We start from the raw sequence: 18,900 nt of genomic DNA, 5'->3' as shown, positions 1-18,900 counted from the left end.
TCTAAACTATACCTAAAAAGTGTCTATAAATTTACCATTAACTTAAACACAACCAAAACAAAACTAGAAACAAAACAATCTGGAATCCAGTCAAAATAGAAATGCATTTCTCCCTCTCCAAAAATGGATTTTCCCAATGAGGCTGATTGGAAACACCAGGTCCTTGTCAGCGTTGCTCATGGGCGCGCTTCCACGGCAACACAGGACCAGGTGACCTCAAAGAGATGAGAAAGATGATTAAAACAAATCAAACCACCTCCCAAAACAATACATTCACCCAAATAACCCAGAGTATACAAAGAACATGAAAAACAGCACCTCTTAGGGAGGGGGTAAATCCCTCACAACACCCCTAGTCGAACCTACAACTTTTTGAATCCAATTTTGATGGGTCTAAATTATATAAATATTTACTTCTTGATACTATACCAGTGACACAGAAAGATTCTGCACCATTAGGAATAGTAGGTTGAAATCATGTACATGGAGCTTAGGCATAGCCAGATCTTTGCATCTTTGTAGGAAATGAGAAATGGCTTTGTCTCAGAGTTACATTTCATAGAGTCAAGCCAAAACAAAACAAAAAAGAAGCAAGTAGAAGTGTCTCTTACTAACCAAGAGAAATAAAACTTTTCAAGTGCATTATATGCAATTATCTTATTTTAGTGACCAAAATACTGATTCCATTGGCAGATTATTCTACGTACAGCCTTACATGTAAGGCAAATATGCTTTAAGAAGAGATTATTTTACTTATTTTAGAAGGATTTTTTGCAATGTAGGCTATGGTGCCAGAACCACAGGTCACAGGATTCAGTCTGGTTAGAGAGGTGACTCTTTACTGGGAAGATGTCTCATAGGTTGAACTCTGGATGTTTTGGGCTTTAACATCTATGATGGCGTATTTGTGCCTCAGTGTGTTGGTGCACTCTCTTTTGTTCCCAGCCTTATCAACAAGGCTCAGAGACCCCCGTGACACTGTCACTGCCTCTCTCCCTCCTGAGGCTATATATATAATTGTCTGCACCATCAACACGAAGGCAAATTCCTTGTAAGTGCAAACCTACTTGGCAATAAATCTCATTCTGATTAGAAGACATTCAAAGACCTTCCCCTGTTGATTTCTTTTAGATATATTTTTGGATTTTATGTAAGTTTTGTGAGTAGAATAAATATAATTCTGTGATATTTTTGTTCTGAATGTATTGCATTTTTACTATAATTTCCCCTTCAGAAAGCTTTTAGATAGACAAAACAAACTATAATTTAAGTGAAGGAGGCTGATTGGGTTAATATGTAGTGATTCTACCCATGCATCATGTGAAAGCTTTTTAAAAAAAAACACACAAAAAAACCTCTTTCTAAAGGACTTTTTTTTTATGTATGTGTAGAGGAAGAATGGAGCTTTCTTACTTTGTCTCTAGATGAAGAATAGGCACCATTGCAGGCTAATCTCAATGTGGGAGATTCAAGGAAACAGACTGCTTTTCTTATTTACCACTCTTCCTTCCTGTTTGTCTGAAAATGCAAGGCAAACATTATAAAAGCTTGGCAATGTTTTTGGTATTATGAATACTGCCCTGTGATGCTTCTGTTCTCTGCAGCACTCTGCTGTTTCAGGTGCTTTGCTTGTCTTGTCTGATCGATTTCTGTGTCCCTTAACAGAGAAAGGAGGCAGTATGAGTGGTGATAGCGGACATGGCTCCAGTCAGACCGATGCCTATGATGAGCTGTTTCATACCCATAACACCTTGGATCTGGACCCTCTGGACAATGAAGAAGAAGAAACTGGGAATAAGGTTGGCCTTCTGTTCCATGCTTTAAGCAACAGTTAGTTTCTAGATGCATTGGTCTAAAAAAAAACAAAGAATGTGCATACAAAAAATCATCCTAGCTAACAGATAAAAAAAATATTATACTATATGATATCACTGCTTTTATCAAAAAGTTTGATTTTAGCCATTGTTTTTCCCATATTTGTAGGTTATAGACCTTTCCCAGTACAGTCCAACATACTTTGGCCCAGAACACGCTCAGGTTTTGTCCAGCCACCTCCTCCACTCCAGCCTGCCGGGGTTAACTCGAATGGAGCAGATGTCTCTCATGGCACTGGCTGACACCATTGCCACAACGAGCACAGACCTAAAAGATAACCAGGATAAGAGCAAAGGTAAAGACAGAACATATGAGCATTATTTGATATGCTCCAAATGACAGAGTTTACTAAATTAGTTCTTCATTTACATCATAATGTGATATTTAGATGTTGAAAAAATGTTTGTGATAAATGTGGCAGGTGGAGAAACTTTGGATGAGTGTGGGTTGAAGTTCTTGCTGGCTGTCAGACTTCACACCTTCCTCCTAACATCCCTGCCTCCTGTCCATCGAGCCCAGCTGTTACGCCAAGGTACAGTAGTCATTTTCAGAGGTTCTCTGTTGGATTAATTTAGAACCTGAAGATTTGTTGAATCAATAAATCTGGCAAATTTTCAATCCAGGATGTTTTTGTTTGAAGCTTCATTGTTATTTCAGGCCACTGTGTTGTATAATCCATAAAGAGCTACATAAGCACCAACAACAAACTGCAGTGAACTCATTAGATGGTACTAATGCTCCTAAAAGTAGGTTACCGCCAAACAAAAAGAAAGAGTGTGTTGCAGCTAGCACAGATCTGTGCCTGAGAGTATAGTTGAATCCCAAACCGCCCCCTAAGCACTACCCCTTAAATATGCAGTGTCACTCCCAATGGAGTCACACTTGAAGCTGTGGAGGGCACCTTTATTGAGATGGGGGGTTATAAATGGGAATGGGACCTCTTCCCTCCAATGGAAAAGGAAAGCAGCAACAGTGCTGCCCCCTGTGCATGGCTGTAGATCTGTGGCGCAGGTTGACGGGAAATTAAAAATTGGCCCCTTTCTTAGAACATATGTTATGCAGTCAAACTATTTAGAAGAGGACCTTCCCTTTTGGAATTAAGTGAACAGCCAAACGAAGGGTTAGTGCAAAGGGTTTTTGCTTAGGGGCCAGTTTGGGATTTAGCCTCGAAGTAAGCGGAAACCCTGGGGTGCTGCAACTGCAGTTTTGTGGTTACTGCAAAGGAAAATAAAAAATATTGTAATTTTAAAGATTTGGCAAAATCCTTAAGCCTTAGATTCTATTTTCCTACGAATCATGCTTTTATTGGTTGATTTACCTCCCCCAAGGAAGTTATGTTTTCATGGTTGTTGTTTTTTTTAGTAGGACTACTTGAAAACTTGTGAATGGATTTTAAGGAACTTTTTTTTTGCCAGAGGTGCACGTCTTGACAAGTAACAAATCATTAAAAATTTGGTAATAATCCAAGTCATGTGTGAGTTTTAGCTAGAGATGTATGTCACAGTATGGGGCAAAATTTACTGCTTGGCAGAGGTCTGCATTCTGCTCTCTGATTGCTTTTCTAGTTTGTCATGAAAAAAATATTAGCTTAAGAACCACAGAAGAAAAAGCCATTAATATATGTTTAATAATAATAATAAAAAATGTGATAACATGAACCAACTGACCACCTTAAAATAGGGTGGAATTAGGATCTAAAGCGGGGGTCATCAACGTGGTACCAAGGGACCCCCAGGGGCCTCATGGGGTGCCCACAGCATCTTCTGAAAACAGCACAACACACCAGTCGGCTGAGATTTAAATTTATTTAATTGTGTTGCCCTTCTTTTTTAATCACTTATAGAGCATTTAATCTTTTTAATCATACAGAGAATTTAAGCATTTATAGAGATTTCAAAATGATAATATTAAGAAAATTAGTTAAAAGAAACAATTAAAATATGCTTATTGTGTTTGTAGTTTAGGTGAAAATTGATTCCTCCAGTTCATAGGTCACTATTGGTATATGACTCTGTATCCTTGAAGTATCCCTCAGCCTTAAAAAGGTCGGTGACCCCTGATCTAAAGTGTTTAGCTTCATACGTTTTTCCGATTGGGTTCAAATATTTCTTATTCTCAAATATCCTATATATGTTAAATGAAGGAAGGATGACACAAAGAACCTGACTTTTATCCAGTTTTCCTTGCTGTCGTCTGGTAAAGCTACTTGTCGAGCTCTTTCCTCAGTTATACTTAATGTACCAATTTAACCTAACTTTCACCTTTTTAGATGTTTACATCTAGAAAGAGACAATGTATTTCAGACATACCATTCACACTGTTGTGACTAACAGGCCCCGCCTGCTAAACGCAGGTTATAGGGTTTACATTCAATGCAAACTGACATTTCTAAAAAGAAGTACAGCTAATAATTGCCTCTGAATCTAAATATTTGAGTCCATATCTGATCTGATATTTGATTGAATGCGAATTGTCTCTATGAGAAGTCATACATTTGTTGGCGTCTTAAAATAATCACTTCAGGTTCTACCGCATTGCTGGTCTCTCCACCTGTTCAATTTTGGCTCACTTGCTTTCTAAAGTGTCAGAGCAATAACTCCAAGGATCCCTAAAGCAAGACGGAGAATGCAATGATGATCTTAAGTATAATCGTTTGACTGCAGATCTCTTAAAAAGAAGTGAACAAGCCAGCATCTATTCATCATCCTTAACTACTGCTGTAAAGTTTCCTTTGAGCAACCTATAAAGCCTTCCTTAGACTCTCAACACTTCAGCTGTCAGAGGAACCTATTACCACTTGTACAGTTAAATTTTCTTTATTGGCTTTTACTTATTTAAATTAATCTTTTTCTGCTACCTCTAGGCCTTTCAACATGCCAGTACTCTTGGGCCTTCCACTCAGAAGCTGAGGAGGAGCTGCTGAACATGCTGCCCGCCCTGCAGAAGGGAGAGCCCACCTGGGCCGAGCTGCGGGCCATGGGTGTGGGCTGGTGGCTGCGCAGCACCAACAAACTGCGCAGGTGCATTGAAAAGGTAAAAACAGACATTGTCATTTATTTATCGTTGTCAGCCTTTCTCTGAATATAAATCTTGGACCAGTTTTTGATGAGATGCCAGAAAAGGAGCGCCAGTTATTCATGTTTTGTACAACTGTGAAGCATGGAGGGATCCAGGATTGCCTCTCCCCCCTCTGTTGCTTCACCCTCCTGGTAAGCAGGTTGAAAGAAGGTTCATCATCTTTTCTCCTTATAGGAAAGAAAGTTCTATCTGTACGTATTGCTGGTTTTAAGACACAAATGTGGGGAAACCCAACTAAGTAGCAAGAATATCTTGTCTTCAAAAACCCATAAAAAAAAAGGTTAAAAAGAGATTTTCTGCTATAAGTATTTTTACTTGAAAACTACCCTTTGTTTATTCTAAAATGTTGCTTAAAATAATGTCGTTAAATCCCAGAGAATTATTGAAGACGTAGTTAACTGCTCTTTTATTAGAATATTTTAGTGGCTGTAGAAAAAGTTCCAATACTTAGCTTAAAATAGAAATAATAAAATCATATATTTTTGTTTTGTTTTTTTACACTGTTAAAAGCTGTGGGATTCTTTTTTTAAAGTCATCTTACTTTGTCAGTACTGTTTATACTAAGCAAGTTTAAGATTAGGCCAGTTTTTTATGAAAGTAGCTGAATATTTTTTTAGACTTGACTTCTACAAGACATGGAATAAAATAAATGATCTTAATGATCTTCTTAGGAAGAAACTGCTGAATATAATCCTTTAAGGTTCTATATGTTGAATTGGAGGCATTATTTGCTAAATCAAGATTTGGTTCTCTCGGTTTTCCAGGTTGCTAAAGCTTCATTTCAGAGAAACAACGATCCTCTGGATGCTGCTATATTTTATCTGGCAATGAAAAAGAAGGCAGTGGTTTGGGGGCTGTACAGGTAGGCAGGGCTGACATCATTTTGCACATTGTTCTTATTGAAGCGTAGTTGTGTCAAGTTGCTTAGGATAAGTGACAGTGATTCTTTTTAAATGTCGTTCTCTCCAGATCTCAGAAGAATACAAAAATGACAGAGTTCTTCCATAAAAACTTCAGCGAGGACAGGTGGAGGAAAGCCGCATTAAAGAATGCCTTCTCTTTGTTGGGAAAGCAGCGGTTCCAGCATTCTGCAGCCTTTTTTCTCCTTGCTGGTTCCCTTAAGGATGCTGTGGAGGCAAGTGAAAAAAGAAAGACATGACAAAATGTTTATAAGAAGGATTTGTTGTTTTACCTCTGCTGTTTTTGACAACTCTTTTAAGTTTAAATTAGATTGATGGTTTTCAGCAAGAGTGAAGAGGTCCCCTCTTAATTTTCAGTTCCTTGTTACTTAATTTTTTTTAATGTTTTTGTTTATTGATGTATTTAAAAGTGCAAAAAATGCTGATTTCATATCATTTATGTTTCTGATTAGTGTGTGTTTATTTTTTTTAACAATTCAGTACTCAGCCCATCTGTCCATTAGTCTTTCATTTGTCACCTTTTTTTGTTTTAACTATGTATGGTTTCTATAGGTTCCCCGTTGAAACCCTCTGTATAAATATATGAAGTCATTGTTTTTAAAGGCCTTATATTTATGCTTTAACAATGTACAAATAAATAAATTCAGAAATTGGAACTATAAAAAAAAAAAAAAAAATGTAAATAAAAGCTGCGTTGTAAATTCTGACTGTTAAAGCAGCCTCTATGCTCCAGGCTGTAGTTATGATTTATTTTTCAGGCTGACTGCATTCTTGAATCTAAAAAAAACTGTTTTGTTACTGGCTGCATACATTGCTTGGTGCCTAAAACTGCTGTCTATCAGCGTGCAACTGTTACTATCAGGAGGGCTAACACAGGCCATCTGGATTATTTAAGCTTTTACTTATCAAGGTTATTCCTGTTCGGATAGTCCCTTAAGCAGTGAGTCACTTTGTTATATGTGCATGAGTAACCACTACCTCTCTAAGCATTTTATGGAAATGAGCTTCACCCAGGCAAAGGGCTATCATTGACTTTGCTCATTCTCCCTGACTGGGAGGAGGTCATCTCATTGAAATGCACCTCTCTATGTCAGTACTTAGGTTCTGAGATGTTTTTTGCTAGCACAGGGTTTTATTTAATTTAGTTTATCACATGAGTAGAAAACGATGAATAAATGTAGTGACTGACTAAAAGATTACCTTTGCTCCTTTAGGTGTGTTTGGAGAAAATGCAGGATTTGCAGCTTGCCCTGGTGATCGCTAGATTGTATGAATCTGAGTTTGAGACATCCTCGACCTATAAAAAGATCCTCCAGAGACATGTTTTGGGGCAAGACAAACAGGTAAAATAGTTTGTGTATTTGCATGAGAAGTACCCACAAGAAGCTAAGTTTTTCCCACCCAATATTTGATGATGCCACCCACAGACTGCTCTTTTCTATGCATTTCAGATTCCAGTTCATCCAGATCCGTTCTTGCGAAGCATAGCTTACTGGGTCCTAGAGGATTACAGCGGGGCATTGGACACACTAATTGAGCAGCCTGCAAACTGCAAAAGCTGTGGACCCTCTGAGAGCAAATCTGACAGCGGTATGTTTAGTGTTTCCCGAGAGTATTCTCTACTGCCATCTAGTTATTTTCTCTTTTACAAACTAACTGTGTTAATAACATCCAATCTGATTCGCTTCATTAAGATGGTCACATTTTTTTAGCCTCTTACTCTACAGAGGAAAAACTTTGTGCTTTTTCTTAAAAACTTATGTCTAGCTTGCTTTGAGAAAATAATTTATTTCTGATCTCAAGTACTGGATCTCAATACAGGCTTTTTTTCTGTGCTCTTTATCCTGGTTCCTGTCATAACTCATCATACCTGTGTTTATGTTAAAGGTTTTTCTGGAGGTTCTTCTCTGCACACAAATAGCTAAAACTACATAAAAAGATGCTTTGAGTCAAATGTATTTAAAAGCCCAGTGTAAACAGACCGTAAACATTTTAACATGCCAAATTAGATTTGTATTCATACGCATTACGCTGCCCTGTAGATCTTTTTGTTTGAAGGAAATGTCAGTCAAAAAAAGTGTAATACGTCTTGAACGTCTCTGTTGAGTGAGTTAAACATGACATTTTAAAACTGATAACCTGCTTAGGAAATGTAGTTTATTTCCTCATTTTCTTAAGATGCTCAGTTTTTAAACATATTACTATTTTAATTATGTATTGTGCGGGGACATCTACAGCTAAATATATTCGTAGAAGACTTCTCAAGATCTGGGACAAACACTCCTACATTCAGGGCACAACAACAGTTGGAGGTTCAGTCAGTTTTCTTTGTTATATAATGTTTGGCTTTCGGCTTTGCAACTTTTTCTTAAATTAGTTAATCAGGTTAATGGTGGTAATAAAGCAACTTTGAAAATAAATGTTTAGTCGTAAACGTATTCTGAGTGTTATAATCTGCTAAAAAGGAAATTACCAAATTGAACTCTGCTGACAAAAATCTAACTTTCAATAATAGATGAAGACCTGAACTTGGTACGAATCCTTATTGGATTATTATTGGATTTTAAAGCCAACCTCTGTTATTGTGTGTTTTATACATTATTTCCTCAAACTACTCATGGTATGCCTACAAAAACGTAAACCCCTCTGGATCTTTAAAGTTAGTCTTTTTCTCTTTGCTCAGGCTGCGATTCAAGCTGTTAGCCCTTTGATTTCTTTTTCCATAGAAATTTACATAAAAGAGTGAACTTGATTTTTCACCTTCCTGCCCTCGAGGCATTCCCTATCCTTTTTAGCTTCTTCCTCTTTTCTTCTCTTCACATTTCAGTAGCCACAAAGTACAGTTTTTCAGTTAACTACTTCTGCTGCATATGTCTAGAATCCCAACGGAGGTAGAGTTTCTCATCCTGTTACAGTGACTTGCAAAGTAATCACAACCCTTAAACTTTTTCAAGCTTTCTTTTGTCATAACAATAAACTTTAGTTCATGTCATTTGGTGTTTAAATACTCCTAATGCATTTTAATATATAATCGGACCAAAATCACATGTGGTACAGAAAGAAATGAAAGGCAATAATTTGCATTCAGCCCCATTTTACTTTGATATTCTCAAATAAAATTGATATTCGCCATAATACCCAAGGCCTGGAAAATATTAATCAGATGGATTGAAAAGGCAGGTGACACATAAAGAAAGTCATAAGAAATCCAGTTTAAACGGGGAATACACATTTATTTTATGACATTTTCTCTGATAAGATGAAAACAGAACTTTTTAGACTTAGACTTAATTGTCATTTTGCAAAGATAAACAGCAGTAATGCTAAGCACACTGAACTCTCTGGCTTCCGGTAAATAGCTACTTGCATGTCCACTCTGAGAGAAATAATCTAATAAAAAAAATCCAGAAATCAAAATGTATGATTTTTCTAACTATAGGACACAGCTGGACAAACCTGTTTCAGATGGAGGCGTGTTTGTGCTGGAATGGCCTAGTTAAAGTTCACTGAGTCTATGAACATTCTTTTGCATCTTTTTTTTTTTTTTTTCATTCTTTCCATATGTTCTCTTTGTTTAGATTAACTGAGGTGATTATTCTTTTACTTAACGAAAAAAAAAGCCTTTTTTTAAATATGCAAAGAATTATATACAAAGTTGAGGTTATTGTCCTTCGAATTCCAAAATTCACAGAAGTTTCAGGGGTGTTATGTGGAAAAATGCTAAGATGATAAAAACTTGAAGGGTGTTACTACTTTTACAGGCAGTGTTAACAGCTCATCTTTTCAGAGTTTGAACTAATAACTCAGTAACTTCTGGTTTTCTGTTTCTTTTTGTGTCTCTTGCATCTGCTTCAGGTCCCTCTGCCATGTCTGCTTGTAACCCTGAGGTTTTCAACTTTTACATCTACCTCCGGACACACCCTCTGCTCCTTCGTCGCCATTTTAGCTCTTCAGACAAAGCTAAAGTGGCTCTGACCACAGAGGTCCGTAGAGCTGACTCGATCAGCCTGGATGAGAGGAGACTGTTTTTCACTACTGCATATGCACACCTGCACGCTGGGTGCCCCATGTTAGCACTAGAGGTCCTTTCCAAGATGCCCAAAGTTCACAAGCACTCCAAAGTTTCTCATCCTGTGCTTAAAGGCATTCCACATGAACTAAGTGTGGGAAGCAGGAATGGGTTGTCGTCGGAACCTGACTGGTCTCCGCCTGGCCTGAACGGCTACCACTCTGATGGGAACAGCAACAGCCGGTCCGATTCAGTGTTAAGTTTTGACTGGAGTCAGCCTTCGGTGACCCTTCCAGATGAGCCCCTGGAGCTGAAGTGGGACAGTGACAAAGACTGTGAGGATGAGGAGGAAGAGACAAATCAGGAAAAGAGTAGAAAAGCAGACAACAGCGTGTTTCAGGACCGTCAGGACTCCGTGTTGACGATAGCAGAAACTGTGAAAAGTGAGGAAAGCGAAGACGGCAATGATTTCATCGCTCCGTCTGAGGACATCTTTTTGGCCCATCTTAAGTTCACCGCCTGCTTGAAGATCATGAGCAACGAGCTTCGGACTCTGTCTACTGGGTACGAACTGGATGGAGGGAAGCTGCGTTATCAGCTCTGTCAGTGGTTGGAAAGAGAGGTACAAACAACAACTTCTGAATTCATTCATTTTCAGCTTTTTTCACTTCAAGTATTCCTGATAAACATTTCATATTTAAGTTAACTCAGTTAAACTTTTGCATTGGATAACCCCCGCTCAGTTCCTCCCCTGTTGATGTTATTGTTTCAGTATTTCATCTCAGTCAGCTCATATAATCCTCACCAGTGCTTTTCTCTCATGTAAACAACAGTTTGAGGTTTTGGTTTAATGGTTTTTGTCTGTCATGCATAAACAATAACCACTCTCTTGATGAGTTGAATTTCAGAAAAAAAATGTCCTATTATAAACTCCACTGCAGGTGGTGGCTCACCAGCGTGTTTGCAGCTATAGGCCATGCTTACCAGAACAGTCTGTCCCAGGGGATGGCCCTGTTTCTGGACTGGTGGAGGAGGAGCAGGTGGGTGTTGATTGCTGGCTCCTTGTGGTGATAATGGATATAGAAAAAAAATAAATAAATAGCTCAATGTCTTTTCACCAACACAATTTTCTTTTTTATTCCAACTATTGATTTTTTTTTTATCTCAGCTAGCTTGTACAAGTCAAACATTTACAAAGAAAAATTAATAGATATATTGAACAGAAATAATTAACATGTATAGTTTATAAAAAAAAATTATAGCAAACAGTTCAGAGTGACCTGTTTTTCTATACAGAATGCTAAAGAGTTTCTTCACAAAATTTCAAAAGCAAAAATATTTTTCAGCCCGGCAGCCCCCCTGGAGACATCCAGAGGAGCAGGAGACTTTGGCTCCAGAGCAACCAGCCTTTACTGAGGATGTTTCTGAGCTACTGCAGCTTACATGGCTCCCATGGTGGAGGACTTGCTTCTGTACGGATGGAGCTTATACTGCTGCTTCAAGAGTCTCATCAGGTGAATAAAGACGCACACAGGTCCCTGCTAGGCAGGCTATTACTGCCTAGCAGTATTACTTTTTATACCGAATCTATTTCATTGGTCAAAATCAGGATCAGAAGCTTGTTTCTTTGTTTTTATTGTCATGGTAAATAGACTTTCTCAGAATAAAAATGGTAACATATCAGGTCATGAGTTTAAAGAATGAGCCTGAATAATTTGCAGAATGTAGTTTGATGCGGAGTGCTAATAGTTCACATTTATGTCTTTTATCATCTATGATTCATGCCCTTTTATCCATTTTAATCATTCAGTCATAGCAGGACCTATTTTTAGGTGTAGCACTAGATTTGGAACAATTCATCGGATTAATAAAATTTATCGATTATGGAAATAACTAACTAATTTAGTAATCGACTTATCGTTAACTGGAACATAAAGATTTGTGATTAAAATGGTTTTATATTTAAAAGCAATTAGACATTATATATATGTATGATTTTTTTTTTTATGAAATATTCAAATGTTTAAATTGACCTGATTGATTCTTGGTTGGCATTTAACTGTGCAATTAAAGTATGTTTTTTAGCCAGCAGTTAATAACTCATCTTTGGTGCTTAATGAGCAGATGAGCACTGATTTACTTTTATACACATTTGTGGAACCATATGACAATGCTGAATTGAACACATCTTTGCCTAGTTGTTTCAGTTGGATGAGTGGATGAGATGTTTACCTTGGGCATCGACTGACGGGTTGTGCAAACCCAGGAGAAGTTCCTACTTTAAGACTGAGGAATAAAAAGAGGAGTCGGTTGTAAACATTTCCATGAGGCAACATGGGAGCTTTGTTTGTAGCACAGTCAATGGGCACAGGGAGTCCTTCTTGCTCTCCTGCTTTGATTTTGAAAATAAAATAATTTTCTGCTCCCCCAGCTTTGGTCCCCTAGTTGTCAAATTTCCTCATTGTTGTTGAGGAAATGTTCGCGTTCTTCCTTTGTGTTAACTTCAAATGGCGTGAGGAGTTTCTATTAAGTAGGTTACTGAGAACTGAGTGTGATTCATCAAGGGTGAAGAAAATAAGTCTTCGTGGTATTCTTATACGCAGAAAGTCATGTTTAGAAACATAGTACAAACAGAATTACACACATCTGCACTGCCAGTGTTTTCTTCTTTTCTTTTTAACTGTCAGTCGCTCACAGACACACAACAGATACTTGTGGAAATTATGACATTTCAAGTGCTTGGCTCATAGTTCATCACTGCTGAAGAAAAGTTGCTGTTTTCAAAGATGTTATCCATGGTTTACGTTTTTTTTTTTTTTTTCTATTTAGCCTGCTTACGAAATAAATTCAAAATTTGAAAAATTTTTTAAATTGTGCCTCATGCTGCCATGCAATATAATGCAACTCCTGAACTACCTAATGTTTTTCCGCCCTTTAAAACCTCAATGATTAAAATTTTTTCTATGATTCGTTTTGCAGAAATTTGCGAAATCTGGTCATACATGATTCGAAGAATGATTGAGCTAAACAATCAGAATTGTTTTCTATTTAATAATGACCTAGTCAAAGTCCAGACCTGCATAAAGTATAGACTTTAAAAGAAGCTGTTTTTTCAATTTCCTTCTAGTCTGAAAATTTCTGGAGAGTTGATTTGGACTATAGCTTCTTCTTCACAATTACAATCAACTTCATGTTTATACTTTACATAAAATCCCTTTAAATTACATTGGAATGTTTGTTTGCACAGTGAATCTCTTAGCAAACCATCACGTAAATATCCTCTGGTGTCCTGACGCAGCAGGTTTTAACATTAATTCTGCTCACAGTTAAATAAGCATACAGGGTTCACGTTATTGGCAGTAATGCTTGAAAATATTCTCTCTGCCTTGGGTCCCCAGGATGACTCCATGAGGTCAGTGGCAGCAATGAATCCTCAGCCGACCTCTATCCCTCTGCTCACTGCCTGCACAGTCAATGTTAAGACCGTAGTGGCCAACCCCATCGTCTATCTGACCAATCTGACTCACGACATCCTGCAAACCATCAATGCGCTCGACTCACCTCCACATCCAGATGTTGTTAATAATGAGGTAGGACAGTTACGGTAGTTTTCCATATTCGATACTTTGTCCAACGGAAAATAAGTTTTCAGTTGCTGACTGAACCAGAAGTACAAATAAATTTCTACATAAGCAGAAAAGTTAAATAACACTTTTCCTCTCATTTTCAGATCTATGTAATGCATACCCTCGCTGCTTCCTTGTCTGCGTGTATTTATCAATGTCTTTGTGATGGACACAAGTACAGGTGAGTGTTGCAGAACTATTTTATCACTTGTTAATTTCACTTATCTCTTTCCTTTTTACTGACAAAGTTGAGTGTTTTTGGTTTGTTTCTGGGTGGAGAAGATCAAAATGCTTAGGGTTCTATATAAGCCACACAGGTTCTGAATAATGCATGTGTGTGTGTGTGTGTTCATCATTGCATGCACATGCCACTCAGATATTTGCTTGAATTTATTTCACAAGGTGTTCCATCCATGTTGTCCAATAACAAATTACTGCTCTTAGTAAAACAAGTTATCTGCATTATATTCCTACCGCTTTGCTTGTTTTTTCACTGTGCTTTACTTAGAAAGGACCACTGTGGTTATGCTAACCATGCATTTTGTCACTTTGGCAACAAAGCTTAATCCTTATCTGGCCTGACCAGCACTCATTTCTTCTGGGGCTATTTATGTAGATCTTTCTAAGCAGCTACAAATCGGAGTGGACTTGAACTTCTCCCTTTTTGGTTTATGAGTTTTAGGCTGTGATCTATATTTTATTGGACCTATTTATTATGAATTTTAATTGAATTATCAAAGTATATTACATTTTCAACAATATTTTAGATGGAGATGCACCTGTAGGCTTTTAGGTTTGTACTAAGCTGGTGTACAAATGGTTTGCTCTGCTTGACTCCACATCTTTAAAAAGTGTCATAAAATGTTTACAGGTTTTGTAGTTGAAGTATAAATATAAAAGCAGTATCTTGATTCCACAGCTGACATAATCTGCTCAGAGCCTCAAGAACAACATATGACAGCACAATTGCATCACACGCTTTGAAAAGTGAAACGTTCGTGAGCAATATAGCCTCCGTGTACAGTCTGTCTCACAGCTGGGAGCCTCTGTCTTTGTTTAGACCAATACTGTCTGACACGTATAGCAAGGAAGAAAGAGCTGCCTTCATCCATTTTTTTTGAGTTACCATGGTAGTGATGGCCGTCTATATAATTAGTTTGCTCAGACGAGCTGTATTGACAGACTCTCCGGTCTGAATGTGAGAAGGTTTTTGAACACTAGCGTTTTAAGAAGATTAAAAAAAAAATGTTTTTTGGCTCTCAGAAAATCCTGCTTTTGAAAGTTCTGCATGGAACAGAATCGGCTAATTTTACAAAGTTTAAAGAGAGTTCAGCTCATGGCTGATTTCCTGTTGGTGATATTTTAATTCCCTCTTTAATTTATTTTTTACATTGACTAAAAAGCAACATTGTAAACCTATCACAATTGAACCTAATTGCTAATATTAAAGCCAGAAGGCACTGATTTGTGTCCAGTAATCTAGATAGTGTAAAATAGAAGATTTCAACAGTTCTGGTTGCTCAACAGTTTATGAGATGGCAAATTGGCTACTGGTGACAAGAACAGGTCGTACAATGATAGCATAATGCACACATACAGTTTGACTAATATACTCCACACAGTATATAACTCCTAAAAGATATGTATGTTTAAGATAACGTTTGCCTAGGCTTCCATTTTGTTTTCCAAAGAGCTGCTGCAGTGAATTAAAGAATTGGAAACTAGAAGCTGAAGGTTTGGTAGCTGGGAGTATGACAGGCACTTGTCTGTTTTGATCATGTTGAACATGAATTATGAAAGCTGTAAGGATGCTGTTTGTCATTCTTATTTTAAATACTTAATAATGTTTTTGGTTCTTGCAGATGGGGAGCAGCATTGTTTATTTAAGAGTCTGGTGTACTATAGCTTCCAATCAGGTTGACAAGAACACAGTTGGGTTTAAACTTTAGATGGATGCATGAGTGTGGGAGGCCTTTTTTTCTTTGTTTATTTATGTTTTTTCAAATAGTCCATTTGGCCTAAAGCTCTGCTGCTTTGTGTGCCTCTGTCATGGTTCTGCCAGAATTTGCGGTTCATTTTCTGCATTTTATAGAATAACCTCCTGCTGCACATTGGAGGGGCTCGTTCAGCCCCAAATTTTAAACCCCTCAAGACTTATATTTATATTCGCTGACTTCTAACACTGGCAGGGCTTAGTTGTTGGGACCTTGTTTATTTAGCTTGAACACATTCTTATTATTGCCTTATTTTATATGTTTATGCTGCATGTTTAGCACTTTGTTTTCAGCTGGTAGCCATTTATAAAGCTCTCTACAAATAAAGATGATGATGTGATGTTTACTATTGCATGAATAGTGCATCAGACTGGAGGCTAAAGCCACTGCCCTGCAACAATGGAGATTAATTACAGCAGTTTTCGTGTAAAGTTTTAAGGAGAGCTGTTTTCTTCTTTACAATATTGAACTTTCTGTCTCAAAGAAGTTCTTCCAGACTGTTGTTATCTGATTTAGATAAGCAGATTATGAGCTATATTTTCTTTATTTACAGATATGCAGAACAGCCTTCCTTTGCATAGACAAGTCAGTGGCATATGTCACTATAGTTACTACTCTTTCTTTTCATCTGTGTTCATGCTTGTAGCTCCTTATGGTATTATTCGTTTCGGTCTCTAAATTTAGAAATATGTAAAAGGGGTGAAAGAAAATGCAAGCGTTAAGACAGACGTTTGAGGTTTTTTGAAGAGGGTGACTGAAAGTGCACATCACTAACTTGCGGTCAAAGGGATTTTTTCCCTCTCAATGTTCTTTTACAGGCTCAGAGTTATGTTTTATTAAATAATATGGGCCTACTTGTTTTGCAACGTATTTGATCAAGTGGATGTTCTGATGAGTTAAAGGTAAATCCAGCCATTTAGAGCGTAAACTCACCATTAATCTAAAAGGTGAATCCTTCTCTTTTTTGGGGGGCGGGTTTGTAGCTATTTTACACACTTATTTAAAGTAAAACATGTCATAATTACATTATAATTTTTTTGAATTTTTTTGTAATGATCTCCAACTCTAAATAGGTTGTTTCCAATCAGTTGCACAAATAATTAACTTTTTTATACCGGTCTGGTTTGTACATTTTATAATTTTTGCATGCAGCTTTTGTAGATCGCCTTCAAGACATTACTGCAAGCTTTATTTGCGCATGAAATTCAAAGCTCATTTTGAATCTTTGAAGATTTGGCACAAAGTCTCAGAGTGTATTAACCAGCTCTACCCACCGGCTTTAACTCTTTCTTTCCTAGACATAGCCCGCTATGGAGCTAGTCTACTTTTACTAACATAGAAAGTATTTCTGTATTTGAGCTTCATTGTTCATTTCTTCTATTCTTATCCAAACCCTCAGTCAATCATGGCAGAAGGCCATTAACAATGAGCCTTGTTCTCCTTTAAATGTCTTGAAAGAATTAATTCTCAACGGTGATAAATAGCTGATTTGCACAAAAGCTGTAAATTAGGGAAAACAAACATTTTGGCTGAGCTAATTGTTTATCCATTTCTCTCTAGCACTACAACATAACATGTAAATGAACCAGCATTCCCATTTCTCCCAACAGCAATCACCAGAATCCTGTACATTACATTATTAAGTTATTCAGTTATTGTGCTAATCCCACATTTGTCCACATAATCAATTGGTTGCAGGTAGGTAAACATGCAGGAAAAATAATTTGAAAAGTATGTATTTAAGTTCATAATGTGATTTGAAGAGATCAGGTCATCACCTTAGGTGGCTCAGAGACATGTCTAAGGCTACGTTCACACTGCAGGCCTTAATGCTCAATTCCGATTTTTTTGTGAAATCGGATTTTTTTGCATGTCCGTTTACACTTCCAAGTATATGCGACTTGTATGTGATCTACTGTGTGAACTGAAAGCGTTCAACCGAAGTGTCCCGCATGCGCACTCGAGGACGCGATGACGTCACATGTAGCAAGCGTCCTCAGTGTTTGCGGAAGTAAACATGACTCGTAATACCGCAGCGTATATTGCGTTCTTTAAGTTCTTCTCCAACAGGAGCAGGCACATTACGAACGAAATCTTTTTAAGAAGATCAAAAAGAAAGAGAGCCAGATTTCTTGCAATGGCGTTTTGTGGGGCAGTAATAGCAACGTCCGTACAGAGCTCTCACTGAGCTCTCTATTGACTGCTCTCTGTGTTATCTTCCGCCATGGTTGTTAGTTTTTCCCACCTCCGCTTAGTAGGACGCAGATTAGTAACGTTTAGTAACATTTGTCAAGTATCAATGACGTGTAGGTCGGATGAATGCGACCTGGATTCAGGACCACATATCCAAGTGGCCTGGGTCGCATTTGAAAAAATCCGATCTGTGTCGTTCAGACTGTCATAAAAAGATCAGATACAGGTCACATATGGGCAAAAAAATCGGAATTGGGTCACTTCAGGCTGCAGTGTGAACGTAGCCTAAGATGCACCCTGGTTCCCTCCTTGGGAGGTTTCCAGGCATGTCTCCCCAGTAGGAGGTAATTCGTGTGTAAATAAAAGTTTAAATTTTACTTCTGTTTTATAATCTTAGCATTCTGAGCTTGATAAAACAAATTAAAAGCGACGTTTCTTGTTTGCAATTTAAATGTCTTAAACTTAAAAATGTTTAGTTTTTTTTTTCCTATTGCATTTATTGCACACTTTTTAGTTTGCTAATTTAGGCATATCCATATGAACTGAACTGATATTACCTGTCAGCTCTAAAGGAGAAAGTATCTGTACTTGTTTATTTTTGAGGATGTTTTTTCTTAAATTGATTTTCATAATTTTTTGTTTTTGAATGGTAATGAAGGACTCCCTGGTGGTCCTGGTTTTGCTGTTCTTTGTTTATAAAACAAAGCCGATTCTAGCAAGCATTCCTTCTTAGCCAACAGGATATAAACAGAGCTAAGCTGAGATTTTTATAAAAGCATTTTTTTTGTCCTAACAAAGCATTGAAAATTTTAATTTTTTAAAAAATAATCATCCTAAGTTTTTGTTTCTCAAGTTTTACCTTTCTGTTCAGCATGAATTATAAAAGGCATAATTTGTCCTTTTTCTCCTTGTTTCGTAGCCATGTGAACCATTTTACTGGGACTGTGTATCAGAGCATTTTACTGTCTCAGAAGCAGGCACTGAAAGCCATCAGCATGGATGAGGCTGTTCAACCAAACACTCCTCCTGCTCAGTGGCCTGGTAAGTCTATCAGATTTAAAGGTCTTGGTTGGTTTAAGACAATAACTTATTTTTTTCATTTTATTTCAGCGACAAAATAATATGAACTAACATTGCTTTAGTCTCCCTTATCACCTAGTACCATTCTTTTATGGCATTACAGGGCATATGATGACAGGCCATTG

At 37.4% G+C, this 18,900-nt stretch overlaps 1 protein-coding gene across 2 annotated transcripts in view; it reads left to right on the top strand.

Annotated features, from left to right (window-relative positions):
• Positions 1-18,900, top strand: part of dmxl1 (Dmx-like 1) — a 73,291-nt gene that overhangs the window by 31,403 nt on the left and 22,988 nt on the right. For both annotated transcript variants that reach the window (XM_015377134.1, XM_015377133.1), the window contains exons 21-34: positions 1,666-1,799; positions 1,984-2,170; positions 2,297-2,407; positions 4,739-4,908; positions 5,718-5,815; positions 5,923-6,088; positions 7,088-7,216; positions 7,325-7,463; positions 9,729-10,504; positions 10,824-10,922; positions 11,229-11,396; positions 13,281-13,472; positions 13,613-13,689; positions 18,615-18,736. In XM_015377134.1, the coding sequence (XP_015232620.1) occupies positions 1,666-1,799; positions 1,984-2,170; positions 2,297-2,407; positions 4,739-4,908; positions 5,718-5,815; positions 5,923-6,088; positions 7,088-7,216; positions 7,325-7,463; positions 9,729-10,504; positions 10,824-10,922; positions 11,229-11,396; positions 13,281-13,472; positions 13,613-13,689; positions 18,615-18,736 (2,568 nt within the window). The remainder of the gene's footprint in view (positions 1-1,665; positions 1,800-1,983; positions 2,171-2,296; positions 2,408-4,738; positions 4,909-5,717; positions 5,816-5,922; positions 6,089-7,087; positions 7,217-7,324; positions 7,464-9,728; positions 10,505-10,823; positions 10,923-11,228; positions 11,397-13,280; positions 13,473-13,612; positions 13,690-18,614; positions 18,737-18,900) is intronic.

The sequence above is a fragment of the Cyprinodon variegatus genome, unplaced genomic scaffold (genome assembly GCF_000732505.1).
Source record: "Cyprinodon variegatus isolate N-32 unplaced genomic scaffold, C_variegatus-1.0 Scaffold147, whole genome shotgun sequence".
NCBI classification, from domain to species: Eukaryota; Metazoa; Chordata; class Actinopteri; order Cyprinodontiformes; family Cyprinodontidae; genus Cyprinodon; species Cyprinodon variegatus.
This window is presented reverse-complemented; position numbering and strand designations above follow the sequence as displayed.